This window comes from Dufourea novaeangliae, unplaced genomic scaffold (genome assembly GCF_001272555.1).
Source record: "Dufourea novaeangliae isolate 0120121106 unplaced genomic scaffold, ASM127255v1 scaffold54, whole genome shotgun sequence".
Taxonomy (NCBI): Eukaryota; Metazoa; Arthropoda; class Insecta; order Hymenoptera; family Halictidae; genus Dufourea; species Dufourea novaeangliae.
Window position 1 is genome coordinate 1,906,297 of NW_015373944.1, and position 17,507 is coordinate 1,923,803.

At 40.0% G+C, this 17,507-nt stretch overlaps 1 protein-coding gene across 1 annotated transcript in view; it reads right to left on the minus strand.

Moving 5' to 3' along the window:
* LOC107186014 (potassium/sodium hyperpolarization-activated cyclic nucleotide-gated channel 2) overlaps nt 1–17,507 on the minus strand; it is a 71,722-nt gene that overhangs the window by 21,744 nt on the left and 32,471 nt on the right. The window contains exons 3-5 of the mRNA XM_015573807.1: nt 9,928–10,091; nt 6,373–6,509; nt 5,707–5,850 (exon numbers count right to left, since the gene is read on the minus strand). Of these exons, the coding sequence (XP_015429293.1) occupies nt 5,707–5,850; nt 6,373–6,509; nt 9,928–10,091 (445 nt within the window). The remainder of the gene's footprint in view (nt 1–5,706; nt 5,851–6,372; nt 6,510–9,927; nt 10,092–17,507) is intronic.

Below are 17,507 nucleotides of genomic sequence, written 5' to 3' on the forward strand. Positions count from 1 at the left end.
TGCGCAGGTGAGCAATAATCGTCCAGGATCACCTGAAGTCTATACTATACCTGGAACGATAACGGAATACGGGAAATCCTAGATGAGCCGGGTCAAGGGAGATAGTTCTACAGAGGGTACCTCTATCCTTTATTACAATATCCTGTAGTAAATTTACTTACTATCCTGTAGCAAATTTGGGTATAGGCAGATGTATACGAGACTGTACGTCTAAGAATGAAATAGAGATACCTCACAAACTATGTTCTATGCCTAACAGACCAATCCGACCCCCAATACTCACGGTTATTGTTCTAGGTATAAGTATCATGGTTGTTTTTGAACACCCTGTATATATTCCCACTGAATGAGCATCTTGCAATGAGCGTCTGAAGACGTTCGTACCGAATAATCATATTGCATTGGACTCTTATAGGCGCTATTCGCAGTCAAAGGGTTAAACGTTCATGTTTCTTTGTCACGTCGATGTTCACGATCCGTGTGAGACACTTGGCATCACCAGGACTACCGGGACTATAGGTCGAGGCTGATCAAGAGCTTGTTTCGAGGGCAAAAATCTCTCCCGTCTGGTCAGAGCTGTCACGCAATGAGCTCTGAAGAGAGCTCAAGGAGGACAAATGTGTTGTCCCTATTCCCGGTTTTATTCGTCGCTTCTCTAGAGGGAGATCTGGTGTGATCCAGTTCGATCGTGGACAGCTCTGACCGGCTAGTAATTCCGTCCAAGTTTCAACGACATCTCGTAACCCGTTCGTTTCTCGATTGATCTAACAATCTTCCAAGAATTACCATGACCGAAAACGATAAACATACGCCCCACACGAGGCCTTTACACGATGCAAATCAATACAGAAAATACACAAAGTTACGAGTAAAGGAACAAATTGATACTATCCTCTATGATTACCATTCATCGCTTCACAACCTCTAGATGATCGTGCAACACAGATCGCTAACGAACAAAGAGCAGAGAAAAGAAAAATCAAAAATAGAAGAAAAAGAAGGGAAACAAGTGAAATAAAATTAATTCTCAGGAGGATCCACAGAACGAGAAGCTCTTGGTCAGCCATCGATCTCTTATACGGGAATCTAGAAACGAAAAGTGTATCGGGCGGTGGGGTTCAAATAAACGTATCCTTTTGGATCAACACGCAACCACAGAAACAGGTACCAAGACAGGTGTACACACACGGCAAGACTAGGGGCAACGATCTCTAGAAGGGGGGAAAGATAAACTTCAAAGAACCAAAACGACAACGAATGGATCAATCGACAGATAAACAAAGAGAACTAATGCACGTTAATCAGTAAGAAACGGCAACGATAACCAGTACAACCGTAAACAGTAAATATAATATTAGGTAATAATCATCTAGGCGTATATAATTACAAGATATTGTATATATATATATATATATATAGTTAAGTTTTATACGTAAGAAAAAACATTGAGTGTTCAATGGTAACGAACGCTTGGATCGAGAAATTGGACATTTGGCCGTGGTTTCGGGGTTACTAGGCAGGCACACCTTGCTGGTTCGGTCTGGTTGGGGCGGTGTCGCCCGACGCTCGTAGTGCCTCTCCGGCTGTTGATAAAGGGGGATCTGCAAAACCCATTCGGAAACGTGTTCTCGCAATACACCTGGTAGCTTCATTGTTTTTTTTTTTTGTATGTAGTGTCTTTCGTGTTTGGGGAATAGTTACACTGCGTCGTCGAGGATCGATAAAAAGAACACATCTAAAGACCTCCGGTTCGGATTCAGAACTTAAGGATCATAATGTTTGCCTCGTGTCAGTGGGGTATAGTCGAGGACACTTCCCGAGATCTAATTTCTTGTATAAAATCGAGGGGGATATTTGTACCGTCCCGAACAAAAATATAAACCTTGTGTCCCGATAGTAGAACTAGCTCGAATTGATTCAGGGCCGCGTAAGATTGTACACCCCTTATTTAGATACTAAGTAGTTGTGGTTGAGGGTTTTAGCAGAGTATAGGTATAACCAGAAGCGTCATTTGGCAAAAATAGCGGCTCAAAAATGTTACAGTGCATACGTAACCATACAGTCAAGAACATGGCGAAAGTTTCTATGTCTTCCTATGACTATTCTCAATCGATTTGAACGAATTGAATGTATTTAAATAGGTATATTATTATAATGTATTTTCCTAATTTTTTTTATATGTTCACATCTTGTCTACCCTCTATTTCAAAGTGAAGAGATATATGTGTTAACGTATTACTCACAATGTTGCCAAACGTTGTAGTTAATAAATATATGAAGTATCAATAATATTCACACATTGTTAATTAAAGCTACCTCTTTCACATATTTTCAGGACAAATCTTTTCGGTATAATAATTTGATCACCCTCTGTACTTAATCCTCCATAATACGGACACCATACGTAATTGGATCGCTTACCCTATAAGCTGTTCTTTGATATTAGTCCCTGTTCTAAAACATCGTATTCAACCGTCAAGATTATGATTAAATTTGAACACACACACGCACAGACACACAAAATCTGGGACTAATCTCAGTATGTAGTATCGAATAGCGTCTGGATCAGACTGTGCGCGAGCGGTTCTGTTTGCAACGTGGGAGTGTGCTCGCGTATTAAACGACCAGTTTTTGGTTAATCCGTCGACATTGCACAGCACATAGATACACACACGTGGTAGTTTCTCGTGGAAACCGCCCACACTCGCCGTTCTTCCTGGAACGATCCTCCGTTTCGCGAGAGTAGCTCGATAAACGGTTTCGAAGAACAGACCGATTAATTATATCCGTCGATTTCAAAGAAAATAGGAGGTTCCGCTTTGACACGTTAAATGCTCATAGTTATTTCGACCAGTACATCGAGATAAGGTGCATTCTGTTTAGGTCTCTCAACAATATATGTATTGACACGTTTACACGAAGACTCATTTACTGTTAATGGTATCCTTCTACTAGGGGAAGTTTGCCGAATATGAACCATCGCACAGTGGAACAGGTAGCCTATCCAGGTGGACCAAACCCTTTAATTTAAACCTTGTAATTTCATTTTTTTTTTTTGTGAATAAAGATGTTATGTAATAATCAAAGATTTGTATTCGATAGATTTTGACCATCAAAACTTGCATTATTCCAAATTCGGCACGGGTTAATTCATTTCATTATCCGGTGTTGTTAGATATTTATTAAACTCTACACCCAACAATGATTCATCGAACCGATTATCGTAAAGATTATTATATTATTTCTTCTGTAATAAAGCCTTTTTAGAAAGGTATTCTAAAAACAAAAATAATTTAGTCTTTATGGTGACCATTATGAGATTCACACGGATTCGCCTGTAATATTCGCAGGAAATTGTAAGAATACCTTTTGTTACCAATATATTTTAAATCCAGCTACTATTATCTGCTGTTTCTCAATAGGAAAAATAGCGTACCCGTGTCAAGATGGAGAAAAATCAAAAATAGTCTACATTGAACATTATCTTTTCTTTTTATTAATTTTCAGGGGAAGGTTGCCGAATTTGGACCGTCGCCTAGGTTGGACCTTCAATGTAACTTGTCATGGGTAAGCAATTTATGTCGTATGATAGACAATACAGTAACGTCTCGATGAGTTCGACTAATTCAGGTCAGGTGCCAAGGCGGAAAAGTTTTCAGCCCCTCATAAATTTGTTTCTTTCACGAAGCGGAGCCTTTGCTTAGTTTCTGTTACTCTGTTTTGATTGGTCCCAGAAAGGGATCCCCCAAGTGGTGGGAATAACGCCGTTGTTCGTGTCGCATTCATCGAGGAATCTCTGTACGTGTTGCTTACATACTAAGTTAGTTACTGGAATTGCTGCTATCAAACACGTATTGTCTATCATACGGTGCAAATCGCTTACACATAGCAAGTTACAGTAATGGTCTAACCTAGAAATATTTCTGTGCCTCCTGTGGATGAAAAATGATTGGGGAATTTGTGATGTCACAACGGACTGGTTGCCAGGACACCGATAATCTCCCCCTCCCCTGGGTTTATTAACAGAATCCGTGTCTAATTGCTCGTGAATTTGTTCTTTGTAAGGTTTTCTATCCGTTTCAAGAGAGCTGCGGTCAGCAATTCCCCGTCACCGGGATCGTTACAGCCGCCATTTGGTAGGATCGCGCTCACTAAGCGGTGAGGGATCCGTGCACCTATAATCCAATCCCGGAACTGCTGGAGACCGTGTCTTGAACGAACGATTTCAAATTACCGGTAATTATTTAGAAGTTTGACCTCCTCACCGATTTCAATGATACTGAAGTATGTTACGTTTCCAAGCTATAGTGACTTCGTAAAAACAACAGAAAATTGGGATCCTTTACGCATTTACCGTAAATAATTTCACATCCTATGAAGCAAAGAATATTTCAAATTTTAAGGGTACAGAAAATCGTGTCAAACATGTAATAGGAAGTAAATGGAACCACATAAGTACTGGCCCGAAGATATAGCAAAAGAAACATTTGGCGACTTGTACCCTCAAAGGGTATCCATACAGCCCACCAAATGAGAAGGTCACACCTAGATTGTCACTACAGTAAATCCTTGATGAGTGTCCGAAGGCTTCTTCACACTGACAAGGCGAGGTCTCCAGGTGTAACGCCGACTTTTTAATCAGTTTGAACAATGATATTTGGTTTAGTTGCATATGGCAATTAGTTTATAAAATACTTAATATCCATCGTCGAGGAGCCTTCCAACACTTATCGAGGATTTACTGTATAGCTCGAAGGGGCACGTATAGAGCCACGGGGGGGGGGGGTTCAACAAGTTCGTCTTCAGGGGGATTGCCCAATTGGGGAATGTCAACGTTGGTTGTCCCTGGTCACCTGACGAAGAGAAAGAGGATTCTGCTGATGTGCTTTAGTCCCGAATCTATTTCCAAGGAAAGCTGAGCAATTAGAAAAGGAATGGTGGTACACCGCTCGCGCGAGAGATTCGCTCGTGACATTATATCGGTCACCTGTTCTCAGCTTTTAACCCGTTTACACACATACCCACACACACACACACATATATACAGAAACACGTGTAGCTAATGTTGATCCTCGTTGCGAGGCAGATGGATCTCGCACGGGGGATGGGGAAGGACTTGCGTTTCGGGCTCCTTCGCATCCCCATGGCTCTGTCTTCAGGGTCGCCGTGAACACGTCGAAGACTCGATATTCCGAACGTGAACGCGACAACGACGGGGGTCTCTCTCTGCGATGCAGGCAATGTCCAAACAACTGACCCTGTGGGCGGTTCGGTCCCATCTAACGCTGTCGAAGTTATAGAAGTTATAGATCCGCGAAAACGGAAGCGAGGCTGATGTTTCGATTGAGGAGGCTCGACGGATGGGGTTCAGTCACTTTTTGGAAAACTGACCGAGGACAGACAACGACGACGAGACACCCTTAGTACATTCGTTCTTTCTTTAACGTTTTTTTTCTCTTCGTTTTTTCGTTCGGTTTTTGTATATTACTTTGCTTTTTCTGGGGGGGGTGGGTTTTGGTTTTTTTTTTTTTTTTTGGCTTTCTCTTTTCGTTTCTTTCGTTCTTTGTACACAAGGATCACACACGAGCTGTGGGTATATTTCATATAATGAGAGACATAAACAAACGGTAAAAAATATATATATATAAAAATAAACAGAATATGAAAACGGTGCCCGATAGAAAGAAATTTGTGGGTGACACTCACATAGACCTCTTCCCATTGCGAGACATACCGCACCAGTCTTGACAACCGTAGTAACCGGACCAGCGACAACAGTTTCGCCAGTCGAAGGATCCTGAGAGCACGGCCAGCATGCAGGATCTGGAAGGACTCGCTAAAGTCCTGAAACTGAAATTTAACAGGCGATTCTCGTTAATCTCACCCCAAGGCTGACTTGACGTACGGCGCATGCGTTACCGTTTCTTTTTTTTTTTATATTTTCCCATAAGAATGACTTTCAATAAAGATATATCGTAGTGTAAAATCGATTTGAGAAGAAAATTAAACGAACTTGTAAAATTTTAAAGAAAAGAGAACGCTGAAAGAAACGCGTAATTTTGCAACTGCGACAAGTTCTTTAACAAGAAAATCGTCGTATTGATCAACTGGAAGCATTGGTTCAAGAGGAACAAAGCAATATGTGATTTCTAACTGTTTGCAATATTTTACGCCAATCGAACAAACGCGTTTGGTAAATTTAATCGAAACGAAGGAACAGTCCCTATATGTCTGAAATCTACGCTCGTGCACACGAAAGAGGTTAATTACATAAAACGAGTTTGGATGGTCCAGCGACCAAAACGAGTCCGGAAAATTAATTAAACCCAAGAACACGTGTACCCGGGAATAGATGTATTAATATGCACTTACTTGATTAAATATGAGGAAAATGTAGTCTAGTGGTATGGAGGAAATGAGGTCGAGAAAGAACCAAGTCCTGAGGTAGTGTTTCGCGATTAACTTCGGGTCCAGGATCACTTGCTCGGCATTGTCCTGCTGCATTATACCTGAAAACAAGAGACACGATTAATAAAAAAACACGATTAATGGTACAAAAAGAGAATGATCATAACACAGTTTCCCCGTTAGCAATTTCGTATGTATATAGGGAGTCTCAAAAATGTTGTAACTCCTTGAAAGAGGCGATTCCTGGGGTGATTTGAAACAACTTTTTCCTTAGCGAAAAAGTTCCCCGAGGCTTGATTAACGAGATATTATCGAAAAATTGCAACCAATCAGAGAGTGAGCCTGCCGGACGAGCATCCGCGATACCGTTGGCTGCAGTGGGAACAAAAGTGTTAACCCCAGTGAGTGATCTCATTCCGAAGAACCGAACATCAATAGAAACAACAAAATTGCCCGATGCGTCTATCGAGCTGCAGCATACGAACCTGCAGAATTTAAAGAAAAGAGAAAAAAATCGGAATTTTCGGTGTGTGTCGAAAATTCCCTTGTTCGTTAACGACAGAATACAATATCGAAACAACCAACCGTACAACACCCAGGTTAATTCGACGGTCCCAAAGCTCGACCACTTCTTTCCGTAGAACCTGCATAACTCACACCACCGTCCCCACCCCAAATTACCATACAAATATTTCATCCCCGATCGACTCGATCGACTGGATGCGCATCCAGGCGTTAGTATGCAACTCGCGGAACGTAATATTGGTCGACGGCCGATAATCTGGATCAAGAATTCGCGGCAATCGCGAGTCGACGCGCAGCTCACGTATACACGGTTTAGCCCGTACAATGGGTTCCATCGGACCGAGACCGGGAGGGGTTGGGCTGGAAGGGCACGTGACCCAATTTCCCCGTTCCTGGGACCGACTCAAACGTGTTTCAAATTAATCCTCATCCTCCTCCTGCCCCCACTCCGCCAACCCCCCTTCACTTGGTAATAACGAAACGTCTACGAGCCGGGTGCGAATTGCTCACCGCGTGTCGAACAATGTTATTACCGCGTGTCGTGTCCAGTTGAAGGCCTGTCATACGTGTATACATTTGTCAAGGTCTAGGAATGGGATACTGACACGTTGTCATACGGCGAATCACGTCCCATTCGAGAGTTACAGATGTCTTCTAGTTTTTTAAAGTATCGATATCTACTTAGTATCACATCAAAAGTATCGATATCTACTTATTATCGCATAAAAAGTATCGATATCTACTTGGTATCGCATCGAAAGTATCGATACTACTTAGTATCACATCAAAAGTATCGATACTACCTAGTATCGCATCAAACGTATCGATATCTACTTTGTATCACATCAAAAGTATCGATATCTATTTACTATCGCATCAAAAGTATCGATATCTACTTGTTTCGAAGAAACATGCCCGCGTGTCGATAGGACAAAACTAATGCAACGATTTTGATTTTGAAAATTTTTGATTTTTTACTACTTCTCAATCAAACGTTTATTAACGTATTTGTGATATTTTTCTGATTAAAACAAGACCAAAGACAACATATTTTGAATGATATTTACTTATTGATATTGATTAAGTGTCATAAATGATCATTAAGTAAATATGATTCAAATTATATCGTGTTTGGTATCATTGTAATCAGAAAAATCTCACAAATACGTTGGTAAAAGTTTTAGTCAAATAAAACCAAAAATAAAAATATCGATACAAAAAATACTCGGTATCGACTGAATTATTTACTTGTATTTACTTGGATTGGTTCATCCCTAGCCTGTATATTGTTTTCAACTCAATAGGTTTCTAATTTTCTTCCCCCGTCATTTTCCAGCTGGCAGAGATAAGTTAATGTTGTTGCGAGCTGGCTCTTTGAAGCCGAGAGCCAGCTTTCAGATACCGTCAGTGTCAGTGCCTGCGGAAAGCACGGGGGGGAAGTACGTGAAGAAAGAAGTTCTAATTGTTGACATTAAAGGGGATGTGGAAAGGGGGATTGATGCTGTGCCGGTAAAGTCCGCGATGAAACGGCGAAGAAATGAACAAAGGGACGAGACTCGGGGTGTTTCTTTTCAGAGGACGGCCGATTATGTTTCCAGCGAGATTGTAACCTGACGCGGAAAATGCCCGATAAAATGTTTTAAATTAAAAACTACATCGAGTGCATTGGAGTCTGAAGCCATTAAATTAAACGAAAAAATATATAACAAGAGACACACACACATATACACACTTTTCTGTTCACGAGGAGTTGCGTTCTCGATCACGATCGCGGTCAAACTGAAGAAATACTCGTTGAGTCCCGGCACGAAAGACGAAAAGGTCACAAAGTACACAGACAATGAATCGGAAAACACCTTTATTAATGTTAACGTGTTTTTATTCGAGGTGTCGAACGCGGATGACCTGGCGACTATTTGGTCTTCGAACGATTTATGATAGGGTAAATGTCCCTAATACTGCTACTTTGGGATTTATGACAGACACCCTCTTTCGTGACTATGTTTGGTCATTCAAAGTTTTCCAAGTACACGGGGGGTTTTTTGTTCAGCTCTCACTGATCGCTCGGTGGATGGGCTATTTGGGCATCGTTTTTGTACGTTCGAATGGAAACAAGCTTGAATGCAACTTGAACTGTATTAAAGTAGCTCGAGGAATTCATTCCGAAGTGAAATGGAATTTCTGTTATCAAATGTTGCCGAGGTTTATGCCTCCAGTTCGCGTGGTAGAATCTATATTACTGTTTTATATTCATAACCCGCCTACAAATCAATACTTACTTCCGATTAACAGTATTTGGGAATAATTTGTAGAGAAATTATAGCGTATAATGCCTGCAATTTACTACAATTATACCTACCTACATTTGGTTGGGTATTTTGTTAGTGGCTGATAAAGTACTTAAAAATGTCTAAATGTGTTACATAAGTACCAGCAGTAAGTACGTGTCACTGGAAGTAATTCCCCTCATTTTCTATAACTTTGTACCATTTTCTTGGTAATAGAAGTTATATGTTTCAAAATTTTACAGTACGGATCGATCAAACCCATAAATTTGGACTCTGACAATGCTCTTAATAAAAGATACCAATCCCTGCTATCTATAATAAAAGTAATCGACAAAATTCACAGAAATGGAAAAGTTTCTCAACAGGAAATGAAAAAGCTTTATCCCTTTAAAATATGCATCCTCCTTTTCCAAGTGAAATGACTGGGGAAATGCTTCGAATTAATAGAATACCGTCAGTTTATGAAAAATAAATAATGGACTTATGGCTATGTGTCCAATGTTATTTAAGCCAAACCTACATTCATTTAAATATCCACATTTGATCCACAGGAACGTGTGTTTTTAAATCCATAGAAGCTATCGACGAGGTAAAAACGACGAATGCATATTTGGCTTATTGTTATTCATACCGCGGAGAATTGATTTCGAGCGGCCAATGGAAATTCCGATTGGATTCTGATGGATAATTCTGGGATTTGGCTCACCTGTCCTGAAGTTGACGACAATGTCTATGAGGAATATCGTGTCGGAAAGGCAGTTGAAGGCTATCCACCTAGTGCTCAGGTCGTCATTGAAAAAACTAATGGCGACTGGCAGAATTATCAGATTCGCTACCAGCAGGAGGAGCATGCAGAGGTCCCAGTAGAATCTGAAATACAGAAAACGATCGATCGTTAGATGACAAAATTAGTAAATTTTAACGTCTACTCGCATTGTTCCGATTTACATTGGTACAAAATAAATCAAAATAACGCTGAATTTCGAGATCGAAAAAGTAGCGAGAACAGTTGAGCGATCGAATTATTCGAGCCCCCATGCACGAAAAATACGTTTTCGTGTTCCTGTAGTTATAAAATCGTAATACCACGATTTTTACGCAGGATAATTTTCAATCAACAATTGTCCGCTAAAAATACATAAAGAAGAAATTAATCTCAGTTTACGTAATTGGATAATAATATAGTTCAAAGTTCAACCGCACCTGGTCCAATTTTTAAAAAGTTGTTCCGTTTTAACTTTTTCGACCGACTGTACTGTCGAATCGAAAGAATCGAAATTTTAATTCGTAATCTCTGCAATTTCGCCGCAACTGTAATCCCGGTTATTCGAATAAGCGGTTTAATGGCGGCCAAAGTGGGAAAATATCATTCCCGAGCCATCGTATCGTTTGGATCCGAACGGATACGCTTTGTTTCAGCAAACCGAATACTGTTATACAATACGATTCACGTTTTCTTTCCGCGTGCAGGAACGGAAGTATGTATCACGCACCAGATACGCTTACTCGTTCTCAGTTGACCCTAAAACGACCGCCCGTTGAGAATCATTACGTTATAGAGACTCGCGGCCGTGAATAAGGGAACAGGGGGCGATTCATCGTCGGTCTGCTGGAAGATTCCCGAGGAATTCATGCCGACCCGTCGAAAATACCGTCGCTTTTTTCTTGAAGACACGAGGCGAAATGTGCTGGGATGTGGGGGGGGGGGTCTTCTTCAAGGCCACCGATTTAATTAGGAAGCCCTGGTTCTGGTTCCAATGTGAGCTTTCAAAGTACAGGTAACTCCCGTATAATACGGTTCGAGAATTTGGAAAAACCCTCGTACAACATGACATCCTACAACGCGGTTTGAAAATTAGAGAAATCACCGATGAACACTTCACAAGTGCTCAGCACCATATAACGAAATTTATAAAGATTTCTTAGCTAAAAGCAAGTAATCTGAAATAACAGATTTTTCGGAGAAAGTACAGCATAGAATACAAAATAATGCTGAAGAATGTTCAGAGAATGAGGATATCTTGTCAAAAAGAAAATGTCCTCGGTTAATGGCGCTTAGTAGTGATGACGAAGAAAACATTATTTAATACATATTTATATGTAATACTTTTAATGAAAATTGAGTAATTATTTAGAAGTTTGTCATCCTCACCGATTTCAATGACCTTGAAAGACGCCGTCAAGGTCGTCATTCTGATGAACTTTTTCCTATACATGTTACTGCCGCTCGGCCTCAGTTTCCGAGATATTATCATAGGTATACCGTAAAGTGATGTCGTCATTTGTAATGTATGTCATTGTAATCCTTTATATTGTACTATAACGGTAAATCTCACTCAGCATCACATTATTTACATTAATAAAGTGATCTAATTGAAATCTGTGCAGAAGTGGTAGAAGGAAGCATGTAAAGTGTATTTTAGAAATATTTTTGTGTATAAACTTTACGAACCGCAAAGAAACTGAATCCAGTCCAAATAATAATTCCTACATTCGAAATTTGATAGTTCAAGTCAATCTTGAGGCACGAGGGGTAAGTCGCCGTCTGACGAAGAATATTGTACACTTTAAAATCTCTACAACGGAAGCTTCGCGGGGCGAAACGACGAAGAAAAAAAAAAGGTCGCGACGGAGGGAACGCGAGGGAAGCTCAATTGTCTAAAAGGTCCCGCTTTAATCAGTTCGATTCCAGGCCGAGCCGGCAACATTGGCCCACTTCGCCGAGTAATAACGTTGCTACATCGGAGCAATAAACGTGCTTCTGGCCTCGCATGAAGCTGCTCGAGTCGGGTTCGCCTTGCAGCTTGTGCAGACGAAGCGACCCGCGTCGCGGTTGCCCCCTCGAAAGCGACGGAGAGAGCTTCTTCGCTGGCACGCACCGATGAACGGGTACCTCTCTCGCGGTCCCACTTACCGCAACACCTTCCCCGGCTAACAAGGAGAGTTGCACACACACCTGGCTGTCACCGATTTCAATGAAATCGCACGCGGATTAGGTAGGTATCGTAAGTGTTTGCGAAGTATCGTTGGTGTTTGCAAAGTATCGTTGGGGGTTTGCAAAGTATCGTTGGGTGCTTGCAAAGTATCGTTGGTGTTTGCGAAGTATCATTGGTGGTTGCGAAGTATCGTTGGGTGTTTGCAAAGTATTGTTGGGTGTTTGCAAAGTATCGTTGGTGGTTGCAAAGTATCGTTGGGTGTTTGCAAAGTATCGTTGGTGTTTGCGAAGTATCGTTGGTGGTTGCAAAGTATCGTTGGGTGTTTGCAAAGTATCGTTGGGTGTTTGCAAAGTATCGTTGGTGGTTGCAAAATATCGTTGGGTGTTTGCAAAGTATCGTTGGTGTTTGCGAAGTATCGTTGGTGGTTGCAAAGTATCGTTGGGTGTTTGCAAAGTATCGTTGGGTGTTTGCAAAGTATCGTTGGGTGTTTGCAAAGTATCGTTGGTGGTTGCAAAATATCGTTGGGTGTTTGCAAAGTATCGTTGGTGTTTGCGAAGTATCGTTGGTGGTTGCAAAGTATCGTTGGGTGTTTGCAAAGTATCGTTGGGTGTTTGCAAAGTATCGTTGGGTGTTTGCAAAGTATCGTTGGTGGTTGCAAAATATCGTTGGGTGTTTGCAAAGTATCGTTGGTGTTTGCGAAGTATCGTTGGTGGTTGCAAAGTATCGTTGGGTGTTTGCAAAGTATCGTTGGGTGTTTGCAAAGTATCGTTGGTGGTTGCAAAATATCGTTGGTGTTTGCAAAGTATCGTAGATGTTCGCGAACTGACGGACAGTCCGTAGGTATCGATACTTTTTTTCGATTCAAGCTATGAGTAAAATTATCGATACCTTGACGGTATCGGTTTATCCCTAACTATAATACATCCGTATTTGAGACAGAACACAGTTTGGCACAATTTGATGTGCATTCGTGAGATTTTCATTGAAACGTTTCATTCTTTTTGTGATTTATCGGTCGAAATCCATGCATCAATTAAATCAGGATTCGATACTCTCAATACGAACCCGAAATAAAAGTGTGTACGGGTCACATTCTAAAAGGTATGTAAAGCTCGATGCAATAGTTACTATCGGAAAAATACGTGAATTCCTGACATATAACAATTAACGTATCGAAATTATATTCAAAGCACAGGATACTTTTTTGTCAATTTTTTATTAAGTTCAATTGAATTTGGCAATGTTTAGAAGTGACACTGAAATGTTATACAGCTACAGGAATCAATCTGTTCACGAGAAATTGTGGGGAAAATGGAATGTCCATACCTTGGTGAGTGTTTTATAAATATATTCGAGCAGTAGATTGCAAAATACTTACAAATGCCAAGTTACGACTGAGTATGTTTAAAAATGGTCGATAATCGCCTACTTGTTTACTAACACATGTTTCTTCTTTGTAAGACCAACTATTTCCTAACACTTCAATAAGGTCTGATACTGTCATAAGAATGCTTCGTTTTTCGATTTTTTTCCATTGATCGGTCGTCACGAAGATTCGAAATTTTCCAATCTTTTCTGGTTCAAAAAGGTGGGATCAGAAAAAGAACTCAGCGACCGTTGGAGGGGTGTTCGTTAAAACGCGGCACTCGAGTAAACAGAATGAAAATTAAAATTCCGGAGAACGGCGGTTCGTGGCCCAAGCTTGAAACCGTCAGCTTAGATTTCGGTGAACCAACGAAGTTGCCTCGCGTAGACAATCTCAGGAACGGTTGGTTTAAAGGAACCCCCCCCCCTCTCCAGCTTCGTGTTCGTCGCAAGTAGGTTGCGCGCGGTAGAATGCAAATTTCTAATGCAAAATTCAGAGAAGCCTGACTTATTCCATACGAGAGAAACGACGACGGCTACGGGAGGAGACAGATGGCTTGCGTCTTGCCCTCGGGCTGTAACAAAAATTTCCATTCATCCACCGTATTCCCTGTTTCGTTAATGCCCGTTCACCCTTAGGGTAAGTGCCCCAATTACGGATGGTATCCAATATTCTGGAGGGTTAACTGTATTTCTATGAATTAAAAACATTATATTTATACAGCATCTGAAATAATGTTTTTTTAATGAAGTTCAGTCCTATTTCAATTTAAAGTCTTTTATTTTAGTTTCGAATTTTAATCCTCTATAGACCTAATTTTCTTCCTGACCATAAAGAAATTAATGTAACGTGAAACCAAGACATATCAACGTCTAAGGACAAATTAATAATGAATTTACGATTTTCAAAGATTTTATTATTACTACGATATCACGAGCTAGAGCTGATAATCGCTACAAACAATCTCATCGGTTACCAAAGAGAGGTTATTAAAATTAGATTTATTTAAATTAGACCAAAAAAATATTGATATATCAGTGTGTGACTTCGAAGTCACACGGAACTATAAAGGATTAATGTTGAATCTGACCAATTGGTCGTGATTCTTCAAACAGTCTAAGAAGTCCCACATACACGGAAGTAATATACTTTTATCGAATAAAATAAAAAAGACATATATGTATACATAGTACAAGAAAGATAAACCGCTAAATTGACTGAGCACATAAGCATATAACGTCTGAAATAAATTAACATAATTGTTCGTTTGCTGCATGCTATCGAAATTCATCGTTTTCTATGTCCATCTGATATTGCGGTGTTACGCGAAATTCAAACCCCAGAGAGACGATATTTCGTAACATGACACGTCCTCTCGTCCTCGAAACCGGTCAGAATATGTCGGCGAAGTCTCTCTCGGGCCATTGGTGCGCCGCAAGAATAAGCATTCTCATGGTTTCAGGAGCTTTTTCTATCCCTCGGTTCGCCATTCGTCTTCATTTGCGCCGGGCAATTCAGCAGGTAAAGGGGTCATACATCAAAACCTGCCTGCTCTCTACCTGCTGCACACTCCGTGAAGCCAACTGTGTCAGGATTGCGGGCGTTATTTGAATAAAATATTCGACGAATTGCTATTCAACGAAAAAAATGATTAAGTTTGTGCGTACGAAATGTCATTTTTTGTCAAAAACCATATTAACTCTCGGAAAACCAAACGGAATTTTAGTTTCTTCGGACGCCAGTGCATCGTTCCTTCTAAATGGATTTTTGAGGAAATTTCTTTATGAAGTGACTTTCTTTCTGTTTGTTGTAATACAAGAAATTTTACCTGCTAACTTGAATTAGCGATACGATCGACATTTCTTGTATATTACTTTGTAATACCGACAAGGCTGATGTCTATAATCAAAATTTTCTTGAATCTTCTATTTTGTACTTTAAAAATTTTATAAGATATTTTTCGAAAAATTTCTCGAGAAATAATAAATCGAAAACTTTACTTTTTCTTTTTTAAATTCCCAAGAAAGAATACTTGAGAAGAAACACAAACGGTAATGCTTCTTTTATAACACCCTGTATTATTCGATTAAAAGTGTGCCTAACGTCTGCCTCGATACACAGAGATACAATTTCCACCGATGCTAATCGACATTATATCCGATGAGACGATCGTGAGTACAATCCATCCCCGATATGTTACTTCTTAAAATATACACATACAGGTATTCGTTTCCCGGGGAATGCATTGATCGTTGCATAAACCCTGGAAAATAATTACCTTCATCGGAGCGAGTTGAAGGCTAGCGAGGCACGTTGTTATGCGCCCTGTTATACCGTGGCCCCATTAACGCTCCGGAAAAATTAACAAACCCCGCTGAATATAACGCTTTTTAGCGGAAGACACCGCTGAAAGCTGGGCAAGTTTATCCGTGCGTGGTCCGAACGAAAACACGGGAATTTTCGCTTTTTCACCTTCTATGAAATATTCCTGGATTTCGAGCATTTCCAACTATTTATCGAGCGAACAATGACGATAAAATATCGGAGGACTCGTTTCGTTACGATAGAAACATGAGCATGTAGCATTAACGAAGCTTGATAAAATTATACAGGGTACGGAAGAATACAGTAAATCCTCGATGACTGTTCGAACACTTTCTTCAATATTTCAAAAACTAATGGCCATATGCGGCTGAAACAAATATCATTGGCTTCTGAATTTCAAGCTCTATCACTGTCCTCAATAAAAAACCATCGTTACACCTGAGGACCTCTCCTTGTCAGTGTTGAAGAACCTTCGAACACTCATCGACAATTTACTGTAATATGTAGAAGCGGACACGATGTGAGTTCTTTATGAAGAAATAAAAAGATAAATGTGGAATTAAATTTTGTCGTTCACTGATTAGTTTCTTTTTTCCGAGAAAATCGAATTTGAAAATTAATCAGAAACGCGTGTATTCATTATGGGAGTGAGTAGAAACGGAATACAATGACCAGACACACTAGCCATGTCCTATTACTTCTAATTGCACGCGTAACCAGTCCTGGGCACTTCTAAAATAATATCATTTGAAATATTAGTTCAAATAACGTGCTATTTTATTTCATAATTACAGAAAAGAAGCGAACACAGAAGAAAAAAGAATTGATGCAAAGAACATATAAAACGATGTGTATTGTTGTTGTACGCAAAACATATTTACAACGTTTACGTTCCCTTTTTAATTTCAGGATATTTAATAATTGGGTCATGAATACTCGAGGATCCGTGAAACAATACCGATATCATCGTGAAAGATTCCATTCAGATTCCATATCATTCGAATTACCAGAGTTCATTATATCAGTAAATTGGCAGTAATCAACGAACCTGTATACATACAATGAGTGTGCTCATGTTCCGAAATGCTGAAACTGAATACGAAACTTGATATTTTGAACGTAATGAATTCTCATATTTACTCAGTTGTTATTACACTGTGTAGATGATTACGTAAATTCGTGTTTGTCAGAGATTCATTTTTCAAAGCTGGGAATAAAATTTCTTTTATCTATGATATTCACAAAGGATCCGACACAAAACTTCGTTATCCTGTACATTCAAATAAACCGCAAGAAAACAAAACTTCTCGGTAATTAATTCAATTGAAAGAAAATCTTCGACATTTTAAACATTCTATTTCTTTCCATTAAGTATCATATTTCATCGAACCTATTCCTTAAGTATGTACTTCATTTAAAAACATACGTGTACGGCAGGTAAAAAAATTCTCTCTGGGGAGAACGAGCTGCTCTCTTTCTCTCTCTTTTTCCCTTCTGCATGAAAATTGAAAAGCATGACGGAGAGAAATATTTCACGGCACGGGGGCGAAGTGCAGTTCGCCATAATTTCACTTCTTCTCGCGAAAGCGCACCTGTCGCGCACACCTGTATTCTCATTTTTCTTTCCTCTTCTTAATGGACACACCGCTCGCAACACTC